This window comes from Eutrigla gurnardus, assembly GCF_963514095.1.
Source record: "Eutrigla gurnardus genome assembly, chromosome: 16".
Taxonomy (NCBI): domain Eukaryota; kingdom Metazoa; phylum Chordata; class Actinopteri; order Perciformes; family Triglidae; genus Eutrigla; species Eutrigla gurnardus.
Window position 1 is genome coordinate 21,501,026 of NC_139927.1, and position 19,281 is coordinate 21,520,306.

Here is a 19,281-nt window from a genome sequence, read left to right on the forward strand (position 1 = left end):
GCAAAAGAATACAAATAATTTCTTTGTCATGTTGCTCCAACAGTAAAATCAAATCAAATGGTCTGTCTATACAAGAAGAGGATTAAAAAAACAACAAAAAACAACAGAAACTTTAAATTCTCTATACAATATTAACCTGCAAAGCACAACGGCTAAGATGTAATTAAATATGTAAACATATTTGCTGTTTTTGACACAGTCGTCTGTGACAACAGATAGAACCTCACCTGTTCACACTGGAATAAGTCTTTAGCCTGGATTTTTTTTTTTTTAAGATTGCGACAATTAAACCTCCGCTGGACACATATTATGATAATACATTTTGCCACAACATCTCAGGAAATGTATAGAAAACTGGACTAAAAAAATGAAACGAAAGAAAAGAAAAATGCTATCAGAGATTAGAAATTCAAGAGAAATAACAATGTATTGTGCATTTTGCCTGGTGGATCCACTCTTACACGCTTGAACGCCGTCTAGAATTTGGTTTCCATGCATAGCAGCCCAATCCTTAACCGAGACACGAGGGAGGGAGAGAGAAATATTGAGATACATTACTGTATCCCAACCTGCTGCGCGGTCACTGAGGACGGCCTAGTCAACCCTGACTGGACATCATCCTTCAAAAAAAGGACCTAACTTCAATGAATAAATAAATAACTTACTAAATGAAAAATAAAAAACAAACCCAAAAAAGTGGAAATAAAAAGACAGCTTTAAGTACACGTATACTTTAGCTCGTATCGCATCGATGAAAGCTACATTTAATGAAACCATTTGTAATGCGAAATCATGTTTTGACTTCCAACTTTCCCAACAATCATAGTTTCTTGAGGTCCCTCACTTACACAGATGCCAGCACCACGTCACATACACCTCACATGCATGCTCAGAATGGCTGAAATGACAGTGATCGTATTTTACAGGGTTACGATGGACAAGGTCGCTAGAACTCCCAGGATCAGACACTCTTGACAGTCAGGATTGTGTGGATGTTGGAGCGATGTTATTCACACTGCCAAATGTCTCCAGCAGGGACTCCTTAAAAAGATCCACGCTAAGTCCTGGTGAAGTTGTACTGCGTTGTCTCTCTGTAATGCTTACAATAGTAAGTGTGCTTCCATAAGCCAAAGTTCTTTTGTAAATGTTTCAGTGACTCAGTAAGTCTTGAGTTCTCAAGAGATTTTATCCTTTTTAAATCACAGTTGCCAATATGGTACTGTCAAAATGTTTATAACTGTGTTCCAAACAGTTTATTTTTCTATGTGTTGGGAAATGACTTTTGATTTCTATACATAATATTCCTTGTCCTTGTCTTTCGGTCTCTTGCTACTGGCGCTGCCTTTGGCGCTGCCGCTGGGTGTCTTATCCTTCACCACAGCGCCATTGGTTTGCGCTGAGTTGCTGATGTAGTTGCGCGTCTCGTCCACCTGGTAGGAACCCTCGTCTCTGTTCCTGTACTTGTACATGGCGTAGAGGAGGATGAGGATGCAGAGGGCGGCGGCTGACACGATGCCCACCACCATGCCCGTGGTACTGCTGGATTCCCGGATCACCTCTGAGGCCCCCGGGGGCACCCGCTGCACCACGCCGGGCACAGTGGGCAAGGCGGCGGGCACCGTGCGCAGCATGGGTGAGGTGATGAAGGGGCCCCGTGGCTTGGTGCCGTCCACATCGATCGTGGGCAGGGGCAGCAGGACTATGTCTGGCTGCGGGGGTTTAACCTCGCGGTTGTTCATTTTCCCGGCGGGCAGCTTGGGTGGCGTGTCCGAGGGGACGGCCGCCGGCGGCGTGCCCCGGAGGTCGGGCAGAGGCGAGGTGGGTGTAGTCCTACCTGCCTCAGAGGCTTTGCTAGGCCTCAAGTCCGTGGCCTCCCACTTGGGTGCGAGGGCTTTGTAGCCACCTTCATAGGCCGATGTGGTCAAGATCTTATCTGTTACCAGGGAGAAGGTCGTGTAAAAATCTTCATCGTCAGTCGGGGGCAGGCTAGAGTCGAAAGCTTCGCCAGAGCCAAACCCCGAAATCACCATGCCATCATCATCATCATCATCATCACCATCATCACCACCATCACCATCATCACAATCATCGCTGCCTCGGTCCGACAAGCAAGGTACCCCCGCCTCAGTGGCCATGGCCAAGGATTCTTTGGTGGTCTCAATAATGGTGAGGACGGGGCGGAGGGTTGGGGGGAGGGGGATGAAGGGAGAACGGGTGGATACAGAAGGGATGTCTATGGGGTCCTCGACTAGCACGGGGATGACTAGCTCCCCTCCTGGAAAGTGACAGAGAGAAAGAAACAGCAGTCAGAAGGCAGAAAGTCCTCGCAAGCAAGAAAGCAAGAAGCAGCCAAAAACACCAAAAGAATTCCTAACCAAGGAACAAACAAAGCAAAGCTCAACAAAGGATGGAAATGAACAGAAGATAAAGAAGGAAAGAAAGAACGTAAAAGACTGTACCAGTGCAAAATAATGAAACTCAAACCAAACAAGACCCAAACAGAAAGGAACAGCCATAAATCAAGTTTACATTGCATCAAAAGGCTTTGAGGGATGCACAAGGGTGAGCCACATCAGACTGCCTCCACATACTAACTCCTACAGATCCTGCATGGACGACAGTTTCACTATAATATTAGTGTTAATATAAAACGAATATTCAGAAGTTGCTGTACAACAAAAGTCTGACTTATCTGTAATGCCACACAAATTGTGGCCCTATATTTAGTTTTCTTTCTGATAATGTTTTCTCCACATGAATGACTCGGCTTGTTTGATTCATGTTCAAGAGTCAATCCTTTTTAGTCCGTTAGAAAAGTCAACACTGAAAGATGTGCTCTGTGGTTAAAAAGAAGCACAGGCTATTAGCATTTGTTTGCTATTCAAGTACAAGCCAGCGGGCCTGCAAGCAAGTTAACTACGTCTGAAATGAGAAACTGTTGTGAGATGTTTGATATCGCTGCTGAGAGAGATGCTTTATAAACCTGGTGACCTACACGGCTGAACAAATACTGACTAAAGATGACTAAAGAACTAAAAAGTGGAAAGGCAAGGTTTTTGGTCTGGAAGTGCTCCAAAGTCCAACAACATTACCCCGAGCCTCTCAAAAAACCTGGGACTTTAGGTCTATCAGGGTCAAACATGGATCTACAGAAGAAAAGTCAGCGCTCACACCTCATGAGAAATGTGGGGCACAGCATGAGTGGGCTCCCCTAGTGGCCCTAGCCTCTTGCCTTTTGACCCCTACAGTTACCACAATGGCACAAAGTCGCCGGGCAGTTCAACCACACCTGAATGTTTGCTGCTCATTTCACCGTTTGCTTGTGACAGCTTGTGTCCTCCAGTTTGTAGTGACATTACAATATTATGCCAAACCTGAAATTACGTTGCCATACAACTAATCTGCATCCTCAGTTACCTTTAGAGGGAAACATATTTTGTCCTGGATTACAGTTGTGGTTTTAAACACCCGAAGAACAAAGAAAACATGTCGCAAAACAAAACCGCTAGAAACCTCTGTATGCTTGGGCACCAAGGCTACGTGGTTAGGTTTAGTGAAACCATCACGGCTTAAAGTAAGTACGTTTGTCACATCATGTTACAGACGTAAATAAAAACAAGTAGAGGTGTAACCATTCATTCGATTAATCAATGAATCCATTGTCAGTCCTATAGATTCGACTAAATCAGTCTGCTAAAATAAATAAATAGAATGAATCGTTTTGGCTTCACCAATAATTGATATTAATGCATTTAATCGGATGAATCGTGATTCTTACTTATGATTAATGTTTTAATATGTTTTAGACACTCTCTCCCCTGCCAGCATGTAGCCTATTCAAAATAACTGAGCAATATTTAATTACATTTTTGTATTCAGCATAAACTATTATGCAGGACTACTTTTTTTATAGAATAAATATGTTATTTTTTCACCTTTCAGAAGAATACAGAATAGTCTCACTCGCATTATTGCATGTTTATTTAATGGATGTAGAATTTTGGTTACAAGTTACTGAATCTAATCGTGGTTTACAGAATCAAATCGAATCGTTACAAAAGAAAAATCGTCCTTGAATTGAATCGCCAACTACTGTATCGTTAATCGAATCGAAACGCTGTGAAGCCAAAGATTCACACCCCTACCAACAAGTCTACATTGACTTTCACGCGAGACACGACCAGCGGTGTCCTGGGTGAAAGTCCTGTATTGACCTCTGACCCCCTCTCATTGCTTGGACTTCTGAAGACCAGGATTAGAAACGTAATTGTGATTTATCAAACACAAACACAAAAATGTGTTCCCCTCGAAAGGTGATTAACATCCCAGTTTCACTATATGGGAACGTAATATTTAGGAGAGAAGGCTGATTGTTCATAAAATACGATGTTTCAAAACATTCCCACATGCACTCATTCTAATAAATCCATCTGGGAACGCATCTATCACATGCCTCACTGGGTAAACCTGCCACTACAAGGAGTTTGAAACATTCAGATGTTTATTGAAGCTGCTTATCCTCTTGCCAAAGTGGCTTGTTTGTACATTGCAAAGGCTCACAAACGGCACTATAAAGAGATGCAAACCTTTTCGGAACAATAAAGAAAAGAAGACAGAAACAGAAAAATGAAGGAAACCAAAACAATAATTAAGGCATTGCAAAAAGAGTTCAGAGTTAGGGCAAACATCGTCAAAAAACATTCACAACGTAAAGCCACAGATAGAGCTATCCAGAAAAGGGATTAGTAATACGTAGGTAGAAAAAACAAAGTCAGATCGGAAAATCATAAAAGCCTACAAAAAGAGAGAGAAAGAAAAAAATAAACACTTTTCAAAGGAATAAAGCATACCATCAGTTTGGTCAACTTACATCAACAAATTGCCCGCATGATTTTGGCAGGAAGAAAAAAAATTTACAAAAGAAAGTTGTGTAAGAATGCCTCTGGACAAGTTAGGTTAGTTTCTTTTTTAGCAGTTTCTGATTAATTAGTATATATTTCTCTTTTTCGACAGGATGGTACAGGGAGGCAACAACACATACATCCACACATCATGACATGAAAAATATTCTTCACCATTCTGTTCAGCATATCTTTTTTTGTTCTAGTCATTTCAATTTTTATAGAAAAAGAAAACTGTATATCTATAACTCCTGCTTTGATAGATACGTCTCTCCATAAATATCTACAGCCTGATTAGACGACTCTTTTTTATTTTTTACTTCAGTAATGAACAAATGGATGACTGTACATATCTTAGAGTCTCTAAGTAAAGGGTTTGGGAGGAGGGGTGTGAGACGGGGTGGGACCTATGAACATACTAGGAAGGAAATGACATAGATGGGGGTGAACGTGTACATCAGTTGCCATGTCCATGTAAAGGCGGCACGAAGCGGTCGGGCGGCATTAGAGCTTTTGGCTGTAAGGAAGGGATGGGGATATACAAACAATGAGCATATACATGCCCATCTACAAAAGAGAACAGCACTCTCAACACTGACAGTTTTACAAACCCTAAGCTGCAACTTCTTTGCCATGCACAAAATTAATTGACTCATTCGTTAATTGAATCCAAATTTGAAATCAGAGTTAGCTTTCAAGATAACAGGAAAATAGTAGAGATCAGCATAGAAACAGTTTGGAACACTTTTCAACAGGGTCTACTTTGGAGGTGGCTTCTCTTTTTTCTCTATGAGGTCATGAATTTAAAATCCCAATACAGCTGTGTGCTTTTGATACCTGTGGTTCATTCATAGAGAAAAGAGGAAGTTTGTTCTAATTAGGGAAGAAATCATCAAAACATTGGCAATAGTGATTCTTAGCAAATTAGCAGTTAAAATTTGAACATTTTCAGAATAGAAACATAGATACACATATATGTGTTCTAACATATATGTACGAAAAGACAAAAAAAAACAAAAAAAAACAAAACAAAAACAGATTAGCAAGCAAGAAAGAGAGGCATTAAATTTCTCACACTATCAAAGATGAACAACCAGAAAGCACACACTGAGGCAGACAAAGAGGAGGGGGACAGTTTATAGGCAAAGTGTCACCACCTTCATTAACTAATAATAAAGACTTTATTATTAGTTACTCATACATTTCTCTTGTTAGTATTTTAAACACAGGACAGGGCGTGCAGTCTGGATGTACGTCAGAGAAAGAGAGGTCAATCAGACACGCTCTGATTTTGGATTTAAGTTCCACTAGACGGAGTTGGGTTAATGCATGCTTAAGTAAGTTGCATTTAGGGAGAGTAATATACAATAACAATACAGCAAGCCATGGGAGAGGTAAGGGGAGGGGCTTAAGAAGAGGTCAGAGGTCAGTAAAAGATCACTGCCACCAAGGGCTGCGGGATATTTTCTCAGGCAAAGGACCCATTCATCAGCAGTTAACAGGGGACAGAGGTGCACCATGGGTGATATATAACCAACATTATGTGGCATTTAGGCCCACAGCCACTGCTAATTAATCAGGAGGGCAAGTGGAGGGATAATTAATGAGCTGGTTTTTATTAAATGTGCAGACGCTTTGCGTTCTGTGCATAACCAACAGCCTTGTTGACAGATAAACAGCGTGTTGGGAGGGGAGTTCCACGAGAGGGCCCGGGGTGGAGTTTATTTGTGCCTCGGGTGACTTAAAGGAGATGTGAGAGGCACATTTGTCTTCACTTATCAGGGTTGGCTTCCTCCTCTGCAGGCTGCTTATAGAAACCTCATTCATTACGCCGAGCAGGCTCTATGAGTTAAGGATTATTGAGGAAATCCGTCACACTGTCCTGACTGTGAATGATCAACAGCGACGTCTTAAATGCGGATTGCCAGCTTGTCCAACCAGCGCCATGATATGCAGTGCGCCTCTCCGTCGGGTGACTCTTCAGCTCACTGCTCACGTTGCGTGGCTGTGATAATATTCCACTAACGGAGCCCAACGTCTCGCCTTGTTAAATAAACACTCATGCAGCCCGGAGTAAGTGATTTCATCCTTTGTTTATACAACTCTGCCCTTGTTGTCTCGGCCTTGTTTGCATCCTTTCACTCTGATGTCGGTTAACAGCTTTCAGCTACTGTTAGCTTTGCACTATATCAACAACCCTCGGATAGGGGGAACGCGCTGCAAGTGGAGGGTCTCCAGTGAAGCCAGTGCAGAGGACCTTGATGTTTTTGGTAAACACTTTAATCCCATGTAAGCTCTTGCACGAGCGTTGCACATCTTGCTGCATTCCTGAAGCAGACAAACACGGCGCTTTCTAATGGGTTTGCTGAACCAGACTGCTGCGTTTGTTTTCCGTACTCGTCAAGATGGATGGGACTTTATTCTAAGCCTCTGCCTCGCTGCAAATCATTCTCCACTCCACTAGACCTGCAGCCACTTTCTCTGTCTTTTTTAACTCAAAGAAAGTTAGGACTTCCGATTAATACGTGTTTCTTTGCACCAGTGCCTACTGAGTAGCATTTTCATCAACGACAAAACCGGATCCTATTTTTTTGAAAGCCAAAAGTAGAGTAGGGAACAAAACTCAATTTTCTGTTTTTCATCGTCCGTGAAGAAAAAAAGGGACTCGGTGGCATGCCTGTGCTGGCTTTTGGAGAGGAATTAAGTAAATATAGTTATTCCTAAATGGCTGATTGACTGACTACCTCAGCAGCTCGCAGGCTACAGATGCAAAAATCACAGAGCAGCACTTTCTCTTCACTTCCTCCACTCCGTCTCCCCCTCCCTCCCGTCTCCCTGATCCCCGTGTCCATCCAGCGTTTGCTGAGGCTTCCGAATGGAGATGAATCCCGACGGTGCGTCAGGGATTTGTCGATGCCACACCATAAAAGCTGAAAGCCGGTACACCAGCACCAATCACGGATGAACTGAATCAATGGGATTTCAACGTTGCAAATTGCGGGTGAGTCAGTGGTTTGGGGCCCTGAAATCCCATTGTGGCTGCACACCTGCTGCAGCAGATTCATTCACCTCCACCCCCCACAGGCAGCAGCTGATTAGCAGAGAGCCAGCAGAACACAGATTCTCCGTGTGGACACACTTAAAGGGACATGCCAGGGATTACACTGCTGGCCCGTGCTGTGCCTGAGCTTTTCTACAAACATATACCCTATGAAGCTCAGCTCTTTGCCCTGACAGCTACTTCTTTGATCTTACCTGTACCTGACCCTGCCAACAGAGGTGGCATTCCTCTAAGATGGACAATTCATTTCCATCCTAATAGCTGAACAAGGTTCCTCGTACGACTCCAGCAGCGGCGAGGATGCATGAACTATCAGCGGCTGGAGGAGGAGACTCCTGAAGCCAGACAGCTCGTAATCAGTCATCATACGACTGGGCACCGGTGGGCGTATTAAATTGGCGTCTCCAGGAGGCGTGGCGACTCGCCCCTGTCAGACGCTCCATTTGCCGTACAGCTGTACGTTGTTGGACATGTGTCAGCTGAATAACCTTTAAACTGATCCGAGGCCTGTGTTGATGTGACAGCCAGGCTGATGGGGCTTGACGAAAGCCATAGCCGACGCCACGATAAAAGCCAGTGATCCATCCCTGTGATGGTTCATTCTGTACGCCGGCACGTGTCAGGGCTCTTACGGCAATAAAGAAATCACTCAATCTAACATCCACGCTCCCAGTCTAACATTCATTTAGCCTCTCCACTTTACCCACCAAGGCCAAAGACATGAAGAGACGGCTATCAATATATTGGACCTGTTTCATCTGCGCTCCACTTCATCAAAGGCTAACAGGGTAAATGTGCATGCTGGACCATTTAGGCCCTTTTACTAAATACACCATCTTTGTACTAACTATTTGACTGTCACGCAGCGTGCAGCTTGATTTGTGGGAGGCTGTCTCCTCTAGAAGAGTGACAGTGTGGCTTGTTTAAACACATTGGGACATCCTACCTGTCTTCCTATGCTTCGTAGAAACATCATTTTAGTGCAGCATGGAGGCTGCAGTGATGGATGGCTGTGCTCAGCCCGTCCACTGGAGTATTATCCTACCAACATCTTTGTGTTTGGAAAAGTTTGTTATTATAACCAACAGATGATCTTCCTGACAACCTGATGTTTTGGCCATTTGGTGCAACAAGCCATATCTACTAATGGCTCATTATTAAAAGGCCTTGGACATATTATTAGCTCTGGTAAATACTGCTGTATAGCTACAGAACTAACAAACTTCTTTTCACCCAAACCGTGATCTTTCCTAAAGCTAACCAAGCAGCAGTGACTCAAAGGTGTGAGGGGTTGGGAGGGAGAGACACCACTGACCCACCACCGGACAGTCTGTTTTCTGACAGTTAGAGTTGGTTACTTTGAGCTCGTTAGAAGTCTAAATTGATCTTTTTCTGGTCTAACTAATATGACGTTTGCGGCGCTGTTTGTACAAACAATATGCATTTGCACTTGTGGATCTAGGGAAATTATTTCCATCAATTATTCAATTTTAATTACATATTAATCACAGAAATTGCTCAGATGACACGGTAATGACAAGCCGCAACTCCGTTAATCACTGTGAAATTAAATCCTACATTTAATTTGCTGTTCTCTCAACTGGGCATTGCATATTTTCCATCAGCAGTGATTTCCGGTGATCAGTGAATTCCACTGCATTTAGTAGAAGCGATCGTGTTGCTAATCATCTCGCTGCTCGCTCCTGATTGGCCCTCTTGTGGAACTCAGTGGGACTGAGGGAGAAGGGAAGGTTTAACAGTTTTCTTGAAACACACAGACAACACAAGCACAAGACGACCACGTACAGCGACAGACAGGCTGGCAGAGACAGACGGAGCGCTGACACAGACAGCAGGCACAGACACCACACGCCTCCGATGGGGAACAGCGGCGGCGGTGCAGGACTGCCGCTGTAGGGCCGCCGCTGTAGCCCCCAACACACACACCGACATGTAGTCGAAGCCAGATGGGGTTTGCCTGAGACTTATGGGTGGAGAAAAAGTGGTACACAAAATGGATGCCATTCATGTCCATGCAGAAGCGGGGGGAGGGGGGGGGGGGGGGGGGGGTTATAAGTTAGTCTATAGAGCTCGGTACAGTGTGCATGCCACAAATGCCTTCTACTTGGAGCAACAGATAGAATAGAAAAACAGATATACTTTGTGGCAATAAAAGTCTTTTTATGCCATCTGCATTCAAACAGACATGTATATGCAGAAAGGCTAAAGAAAGAAGGTGGGTGAGTTGGGATGGATGGGGGGGGGGGGGGGGTAACGCTCGGGAAGGGAGACAGGGAATCATTCTTTCACACACAACTTTCTTGAGACAGAATGGGGTTGCCTGCACAAGGCCAAAAAAAGGATGATGGCAAGAAAAGATTTTGTTGCCGTTCATTTCCCTATGTTGTATCGAAAATGGGAGGGGGGGGGGGGGGGGGGGGGGGGGGTTTCTTTGAAAGCCATATGGCACAAAAAATAAACACAAACTTGATGAGGAGGAGAACTTTGAATTTTCCAACCACCAAAAGTTCATGCGGCACAAGATGAGGCAAAAACGGGAGGAGTGGCTTTATCCTTGCTTGGAGGATGGACGACGGATGATGAGGAGGACACCAAAGAAAACAAATAAATAACCACAACAAAACAAGAAAATCAAAGCGGCCCACTCAACCCACCCCGCCCCCCAAAACAAAAGCCAAAAGAAAAAGCTCAAATCTGAAGCAACCCAACAGCTGGGTCCAAATCGATACAGAAGAGAGATGTTCATATGTGCATCACAGGAGGAAAAAACAAAAGGCAACAGAAAAGAAACCAACCAATCATGTCATGCAACTGTTCATACGACTGGAAGCGGGGCAAGGAATGAGGATATGAATTTCTGTGTCAACATGGTGAAATGTGCGGTATGTATGAGTGTGTCTGACTACATGTTGCCACTATATGAGGGGAGGGTACCATGTTCTCTTGGGTTCAACTTCTTACACTTCACCTCCACTTTTGAGAATACTTGGGTTTGAAGTGTGAGTGTACAGGACTGTAGCAGTACACAGGGCTGGAAAGAAGGTGTCCACTTCCAATCATCTCTGACTATCGAGAGGAACTCATTCTGAGAGACAAAGGATCTAAACACTGCAGGGAGTAAAAGACTGTCGACACATTAAAGCCAGAGGACCTACATGTGGTCATAATTTCGAGCAAACAATGGCTACTGCAGCGTGATGAGGCTTCAGAGTAGATGGATTCCTAAGAGAAGAATATCTACCAAAGTTCTCAGAGAGACCGCATCTCCTCACAAAATAAATACAAGACCGATTATCTCTCATGTACGACGGCGTATTAGGGCCACTGTAGGAAAAAAAAACAAAAACGGAGCCGATCTGCTACTTTATTATAGAGGTTATACAGGAAGTAAACACGTTGCTTGACCAGATGTTTGTTGTTGCTATGACAACAAGTGAAAGCTACTGCTAGCATTTACCCCAAAACACACATAAGATGAAAATTTGGCCCATTTAAAAAAAACAACACTAACCATCAACATCATCACCCTGAGGACCTTAACGAGGCGTCAAATTGATGTGACATTCATGGGAAGTTAGCTAGCATAAATGTTGGTTGTTAGCATCGTAATTTGCGACTTCATGAAGTCGCAAATTTGCTCGTTTTAAAGTAACAATTTGCGACTTTTTTCTCCTAATATTGCCTCCCTCTCTCTTTTTTTTCCCACAGTGACCCCAATACACCGTCGTAGCAGAGATAACAGAGCGGAAGGGCGATGCATTGTTTGATTATTATTAGCAGTGTAAAGTGGACATGTGCTAAAATGAGCCATATCAGGCAGATTAATGTGGCGTCCATTAGTCTGCCGTGATGGCATTTTGAAGGACATTTTGATGGGATAGTTGTTGTTTCATTAAAAAGGGGAGACACGTTGCACACGGAGGCGCCGCAGAGCGCTGGTTTCCTCCGAGCTGGTCGGGTACGAGAGGGAGTCGCTCCTCAAAAGTCCTCCAAACCCAAGTTGCCTCAAAAATAACAACTCCACCAGCCCTGGTTTCATTTTCCAACTCCACTGAGTGTGTTTGCTATCACTTTGATTTAATGATAAAGTGTGTGTGTTGTTGCATGTGTGTGTGTGTGTGTGTGTGTGTGTGTGTGTGTGTCAAGGGAGGAGGGAATCGAGACAATGTGCACAGAAATTCGAGGATATCTGTTCTCTATTAGAATGTTTCAGGTAAGGCAAGCCTCCGACGAAGGGAACAGAGGTACGAACGAGAAGAAGAAGAAAAGGCAGAAGTAGATGAAAAAGAAGAAGAAGAAGAAGAAGGAGGAGGAGGAGGAGGAAGGGGCTCTGTTGCAGTTAGTCTGCTACATATCACAGTATCTATGCTGGAAGCATCTTTGTTCTCGAAAGAATCTCAAAATGTATCCTCTGTCAAGAGAGACGCACACACACGCACAGCAAGGAGATCAACCGTACAGGACAGATACATTTTGAAGCATCAGTGCGGGCGACATGGGGCTTGATACTAATTTCATACTTTGTTGAGGAAAGTTTTGCTCTCGACTGAATGCTGAGAGAAAAAAAATTAGTATCAATGCGTTGTCATGTCTGCAACCAGTGGCCCCATAGCTAAGTGTAACTTGTTGTAGAGATGAAAGCTATCGACTAGAGTAACTATGCGTCTACTTATTTACAGTTAACCTCCGACAGACAGCATGCTAAGGACAGAGGAGCTTCATTCTTACTGCTTTCATCCGTCTCCAAAGAGCTCTTTCCACTTTACATATACACTAAGAAACCCCTCGCACTAGTGTATATTTTCTCACGGCTTTTTCAAAGTTACACTTGAAGCTCCCATGGGACATGATGCTGAGAGGAGAGGCTCCTCGGTAGCAAATCAAAGAAAGAGAAGGAGGAAAAAGACCAGGTTCAGAGCAAGCACAACTCCACACACCCATCCCACCTGCATGTCCGGAGTCGCACTCCTCCAGGTCCTCGTCGTCGCTGGAGCACTCCGCCGACGAAACGATGTCATCGGTTGTCTGCGGGGAGAGAGAGAGAGAGAGACATTGACACACGCATGCATAAGAGGCAGTGGTTCGGCCTCACCCAGCCTTTCCATCCAAGGATATCTCTGCACACACAGCCCTCTCCGCCTGTCCTTCGGCTTCCATATATCACTTGGAGTCAATCATATTTCACAGTGTTTATCATTCCTCACTTTATGTGCTTTCCACCTCCGCAGATAATTGTTTTCCTTCACCCTCCGCACTCTGTCTGCCGTTGTTTATCGCCCCTCTCCTCCTCTGTCGTCCACAATCAATTGCCCCACCGAGCCCCCACAGATCAACGCTGTCCCGGCTCCTGATTTGTGCTAAAGGGTGCAGGAGGAGGGCGAGGGGGGAGGATGAGGGAGGCACACTTGCTAGCTACACCCGGTCTGGCGATGGATTATCTGCACTCTCCAGTTCCCACAATTCTGATTTATCCCGCCACCCCCTTCGCTTCTTTCGGGTCGACCCATGGAGGACAGAGAGGGGGGGGGGGGGTTGTATTTCAGGTGTGGTGTGCTGGGCAGCCAGCGTTTATTAGAATAAATCAGCGGGGCGATAAAATAAGCCGCCCTGTCACCGAGCAGGGTTATGAAATCAGAGTGCTGATTGAGTTTTCCAGTCCTGGCCGAGGGTGTGGGCTCTAAATATCATTGAGTTTGACAGACTAATGAAACGCGCCCCCGTGCTCGTGCTGCTGCTTTCAGCGGGCCGGAGGAAGCTGCCTACCTCCACCTCATGCACACACACACACACACACACACCGCCGCTCAACATGGAGACCAAACCACACAGTGAGAACGGAGCTTTTCAGAGCATATTCCTAACGCTCGGCGGGATGACGTCTGTGCTATTTGTCTGTATAACCACATTTGATAATGTGTGTTTGTGCCGCTGTGCATAATGCAGCACATTATGTAGCATACTCCAGCATGAGGAGCACACAGTCATACAAACAAACAAGCAAATTGGTGTAAAATATGGCCCCTTAGTAAACACGACTATTTATTGAAGCCACATTACAGGCGTAAACGTCTTGGTTATTGCTTGTTATTGTGAGAGCAGGCAGATGTGGGAGGCAGGGACACAGACGCAGAGCCACTGCAAAGTCTGCTCCAGCCTGAGACCAGAACCCAGAACCCAGAACACAGAACACAGAACCCAGAACCCAGAACCCAGAACACAGAACCCAGAACCCAGAACACAGAACCCACGGCCTTCCTCCGGTCACGCAGCATTTCTCTGCATCTGCTGCCGACAGCATCTCAGCACACACACACACACACACACACACACACACACACACACACACACACACACACACACACACACACACTCACCAGTCTACATCCTTCAATTCAACATTCTGCTGAATGAACTATCTTTCATGTGAATGAATGTGTGTTTTAATGATTATATTTTGGAAGGACCGTTCCACCGGGTCAGACATCAGGTCTGGTGGGTCAGGTGCACCCACAGCCTCGTCTGTGTGCCGTTAACCCTGGCAGACCCACACAGACCCGGTCCGTCTTGTTGAGGGGAGACAGCAGGTCAACAGGAGATGCCACACAGAAGCCATACACATGATCTGAACGCTGGGAACCCGGAAGATTCATTTGAGGTGCAGCTCGGCAGTGTTTTCTAGTCGTGAATCAAAAATAAAAATGTATTATTCAAATGTTAAAGGGCTTAGGGGGTTATGATGATCGTGACCTTGAGTGTCCTGAAAGGCCTCCATAAATAAAATGCATTATTATCTGTATGTTATATTATGCCTCATACATTGTTGCACCAATTGTTGGATTGATGGCGTTTATTACACAGATATGGTGTTAAATTAAAAAACTTGGATTCAATGGGTTGTGCTGTTGCATATGATCTCTCACGGAGCCGGCTAGTGGCTCCTCATGGCCACCCTGCGGGTCTCTGAGTTAAGCCCCTTCTCAGACCTGCACACACTTCATTATGTACATTTGACATATCATGTCACAATGTCATGTCTGTTCAAACGCCACAGACTCTTTTGCGATGGCTACCTGACGAGGCCAGCACTTACTGTTATTTATGGAGCCTAACATCGTGGAAACAAAGAAGCTGGGTTCTGTAAGCAGGGATTAAAACTCAAGTAACGTAGTTATATAACATATGAGTTATATAAGACTGATGCAGCAACACGTTTATACAGTAAGTGTGCAGAGAAATATTAAATCATCCCGTTCCATCCTCATAAAATAGGTTGAATAAACCATGAAATACTGTAAGGAGACAGTTCATCTACTTGTGTCACATCAGTCTGTAAAATGAGCCTTCATTCATATATATATATATATATATATATATATATATATATATATATATGTATATATTCCCCCTGTAAACCCTCGCTATAATATTCATAATCAGACCATTATTCTCCCCAAATGCTAGTATCCATGCAGCAGTTGACAACATGTGAGCAGACAGGAATAAATCACACACGTGCCTTTATTAACTGTGCAGGCTAAATATGATTTTTTTTACAAAAAGGTCGTAAAAAGCAGTTTTTGTCTTCAGTACCAAGTGAGCCAACTAGCCCTTTATGTTGCACCCGTGTTTCCTTGAAGTGATTGTGATTCCTATTAATGATATGGATATTGTTGATGCTCTGCAGCTTATAGAAGGTGTGCGGCGGGCTAACAGTCTAATAACGGTCTCACAGCGCATGGAGACGCTCTCTGATCCGTGTGCTCTCTCAGCGTTGCAGACGAAGCTGGTGATGCTCAGCAAGCACAACTCCTGCAAAGAAAATCACTTGGAACTTCAATCTATTCAGAGGTCTGACATCGTAAAGGTTGAATTTAAATGGTTGAAGGACACGCTCCATTCAACGTGTTCAAGAGCCCATTGAATCCGAGCAACTTTGATTCCACTTGGAGAAAGTGAAGAGGGCTTTTGAAGTGCGATGTTTGACATTTGTAGATCCTCTCTGCACCCGATTCATTTTCATAAACACAAGATGTCTGTTACAATAGACCAAGGTGCTTCTGATGAAGGGCTTAGGGTGCCATTTTTCCACATTTGGCCTAATGCGGAAGCAATGAGGTGACACACAGCTCACAGACGTGGATGATAATGTATAGCATGAGGCCGGCTGCTGGAAATGCAAAGGCAAGCTGGTGGAGCGGAGAAAGGAGGAGTTTACAAGCGGGTAGAGCAAACTGATGCAGTGGCCAGCGGGACAACAAAAACTGATTTCACAGCTGGGGAAATCCAATTCTCTGTCTAAATCTCCATAACATAGAGTGGGATATATTTTGGCAGCAAAGTGATTTCTCTTTTGGTGTAATTATTTTCAACAAAATCGTCATTTTTTCGGAGTCTGGGTGGAGAGGCTTACAGGCTGGTGTGTGTGTGTGGGAAGCTTTGATATGCATGCTCATGCCTTATACTTCCTGTGTGTGGAGAAAGCGTGTAAAACGTGATGATTTCACTCCATAAAACCCTCCCAGGCGATGTGCATCATGGCAGATTATCCTGATTACGCAGCCTTCAAGTGATGCTTACATTCCTCACACCACAAACAAACAGCACGCCCAATCAATAGCCAGACTTCATAAAAACAGCATTTACCTCCGACCACTTCAGCACATCAACTAAAAGGATCACACTGATGATCGATGGAGACAGACGGCCTCCTCATGAGAGGCCTCTTCAAACACACAGCCTTTAGTTTCTCAACCGACACAAACACAATGGATAAAAGTTGCAAAGATCTCCGTCTCCATGAAGCTCCTCCGGTGTTTCATCAGGAGTTCTGGACTGACTGCTGTGAACCAACCGGCAGCCACGCAGAGGACCGTTAACAGGCGGAGTGGCAATTACCACGGCAACCTAACAGAGCGCCTGCTATCAGCAGTCAGGCCTGACCTCACAGTGAACAATAAGGCTGCACCATTGATTAACACTAAACCTGAAGGTTGGGAAACCAAACACTTCTTTTATTAAAAACTGTTTTCACCTCAACTGCTTCTAGGAAAAAAAAGTTAAAAAAAAGAAGAGGGCTACACTATAATTAGTTATGAATACATACGTTTGATGTGAATGAAAGTATGGATGCTCTGTTTCTTCTTTAAAGTCCCAGTCGGGAACATGTTTTTGATCATATTCACTGAAGCCGACCCTACGCTCCGATAGAACAACATAAATCATCCGGTTTTAGAAAAAAAGTGCTCCTCTACGTGCACGTAGAGCCTGTTGTTTGGTTTGCAAAGATCGGACAGCGCCCGGATCATCCTGTCCAATCAGCACGCAGGGCTGTGTTCGTGCAGACACTGAGCCCCTCCCCCCTCGGGTCGTACCACTATCACAGGGGGGAGGCGGAGGGAAGTAGCAACAAGCTTCTAATTCCTTGGTTAAAAACCGAAACGAGGAGGTCCAAAACAACCAAGGAAAAGAAAACACCGGTGGAAAAGAAGGAAAAAAAGAAAGATGGCGACGGTGCCCGTGATAAAACCAGAGTCAACATTGGACCCGCGTTTCAAAGATCTAAGGGACTTGATTCTCCTCTCGGTTTTATCATCATTATTATTAATTATTATTATTAAGAGGCCCCTGATTGGTCGAGGCCCCTGGCTGAAGCCCAGGTAAGCCCGTGCATTAAGGCCCCTCAGGAGACAACATCCATCATCCTCGTTCTTAGCAGAAATACATATTCCATAGTTGGGCTGCAACTCGACGTGGGACTCAGATGTGTGAGTCACAGTCAGTCACCGTGCTCTGACACGCTTTTGTTTTCATCAACAAGCTGTCAAGTTTGTTGCATATTCACATGTTTGTGTGTCTCAGGTCTCTGATTGTGTGATGGCCTCTGCTGCAGAAACAACACGGGTCACCAACACTCAGCGCTGCGCCTGAACGCAGCCTCTGTGACAGGGACTGAATCTGCTCTCTGTTAACGTGCTGCGATTGCTATGCAGACGGCGTAGCCGTGTGGAACAGTTACCTCTTTGTGTCACTATCACTCAGCCAGGAAACACAAGGGAGGATGTCTCCTACCAAAGGCTTTACCTTCGCTAAAGGTTCCCACACAACTGGACCAACGCAGGCAAGTCTTCTATGAGCTGACGCTGAAGCGGGCTGTGGGTTTGAGTGGTGATTAAACAGCTTTTCATTTAAAAATATTTGTAATATTTGAAGATGTTTCTTCACAAGCTATCGCTGATGAAAGACATCACATCTAGCCTCGCTCCCTTCTAGCCATATTAGTAGCAGCAGTGGCACCGCAGGCTGCATTCTCTGCTACATCAAGCAGATCAGTGGAACCGGCGTCTGACAATCCTTCCACGGCCAAATCAAATCCACTATTTAATACAGTTGTGTTCACACTTTGAAAGTTGCCTGGCCAAACATCATCCACCATCCAGCAGCTCCAAAAGTCAAAGCATGAAACCAGGAAGAAAGACTTCGGTCTGTAATGTTTCACCAATGTGCTTCTTATCACTTTCAAAATGATGTTTCTGCAAGAGTGCACTCACACCTCCTCCTCTCACCTGTGTCTTGAGACTCTAAATGTGAGTGAACACGCGCAGACTTTGCTGTCAAATTCAAACAAAATCATGCACTCTCAACTTGTGGGATAATAATAAGTGATATACTTATTTTTCTCCAGGTGCTTCTTGGAAATACATGTCATTTAATTGTGTGCTCACGGCTATCGCCTTTGATACAGAGGCTGTTCCACATTGGCACTCTTCAGATAAGAGGCCGCTAAGAGGAGCAGCTTCTGCATCTGCAGCCGCACTCAAATATATTCTGCTGAGAATGACGGTGATTTGATCGGTTACATCAAAGCAGTGGCTTGTGCTCTCTCAAGGGAGAGGAGAGACGGGATGTACTCACTGTCCTGATTTTCCTTCTGGGTCAGTAAAAGCAGCGTCACAGCTAAGACGCCGCCGCGGCCCCGGGCTGATGGACATGACATGGGATATGAGTGTGAACGCCACTGTGTCCCAGAGAGGCCAGAGCAATCTGATCACACATGTACAGTACAGTGAGTCATATAAGAGAGGATGCTCCTGAACACACCATGGTCTTATCATAACAAATGACCTTCACATGTTCCCGTGCCCAGAAGGAACCAGTGAGAGACGAAGCCTCAAAGAGACATTAGAGATCCACATCCCCAATATCAAACCCAATTTCATTTATTTATAATGCCAGGTTGCCCAATGGCTGGAGCATATTTTTTTTTGTACTGATGGGAATAAACCACATACAAATCAATTT

The 19,281-nt window shown here is 44.7% G+C and overlaps 1 protein-coding gene across 6 annotated transcripts in view; it reads right to left on the reverse strand.

Moving 5' to 3' along the window:
• Window positions 1-1,280: 1,280 nt before the first annotated feature.
• nrxn3b (neurexin 3b) overlaps window positions 1,281-19,281 on the reverse strand; it is a 278,223-nt gene continuing 260,222 nt past the window's right edge. For all 6 annotated transcript variants that reach the window (XM_084031039.1, XM_084031042.1, XM_084031041.1 and 3 more), the window contains 2 exons: window positions 12,930-13,008; window positions 1,281-2,275 (listed from right to left, as the gene is read on the reverse strand). In XM_084031039.1, coding sequence (XP_083887165.1) covers window positions 1,290-2,275; window positions 12,930-13,008 — 1,065 coding nt within the window. In that variant the 3' untranslated portion in view covers window positions 1,281-1,289. The remainder of the gene's footprint in view (window positions 2,276-12,929; window positions 13,009-19,281) is intronic.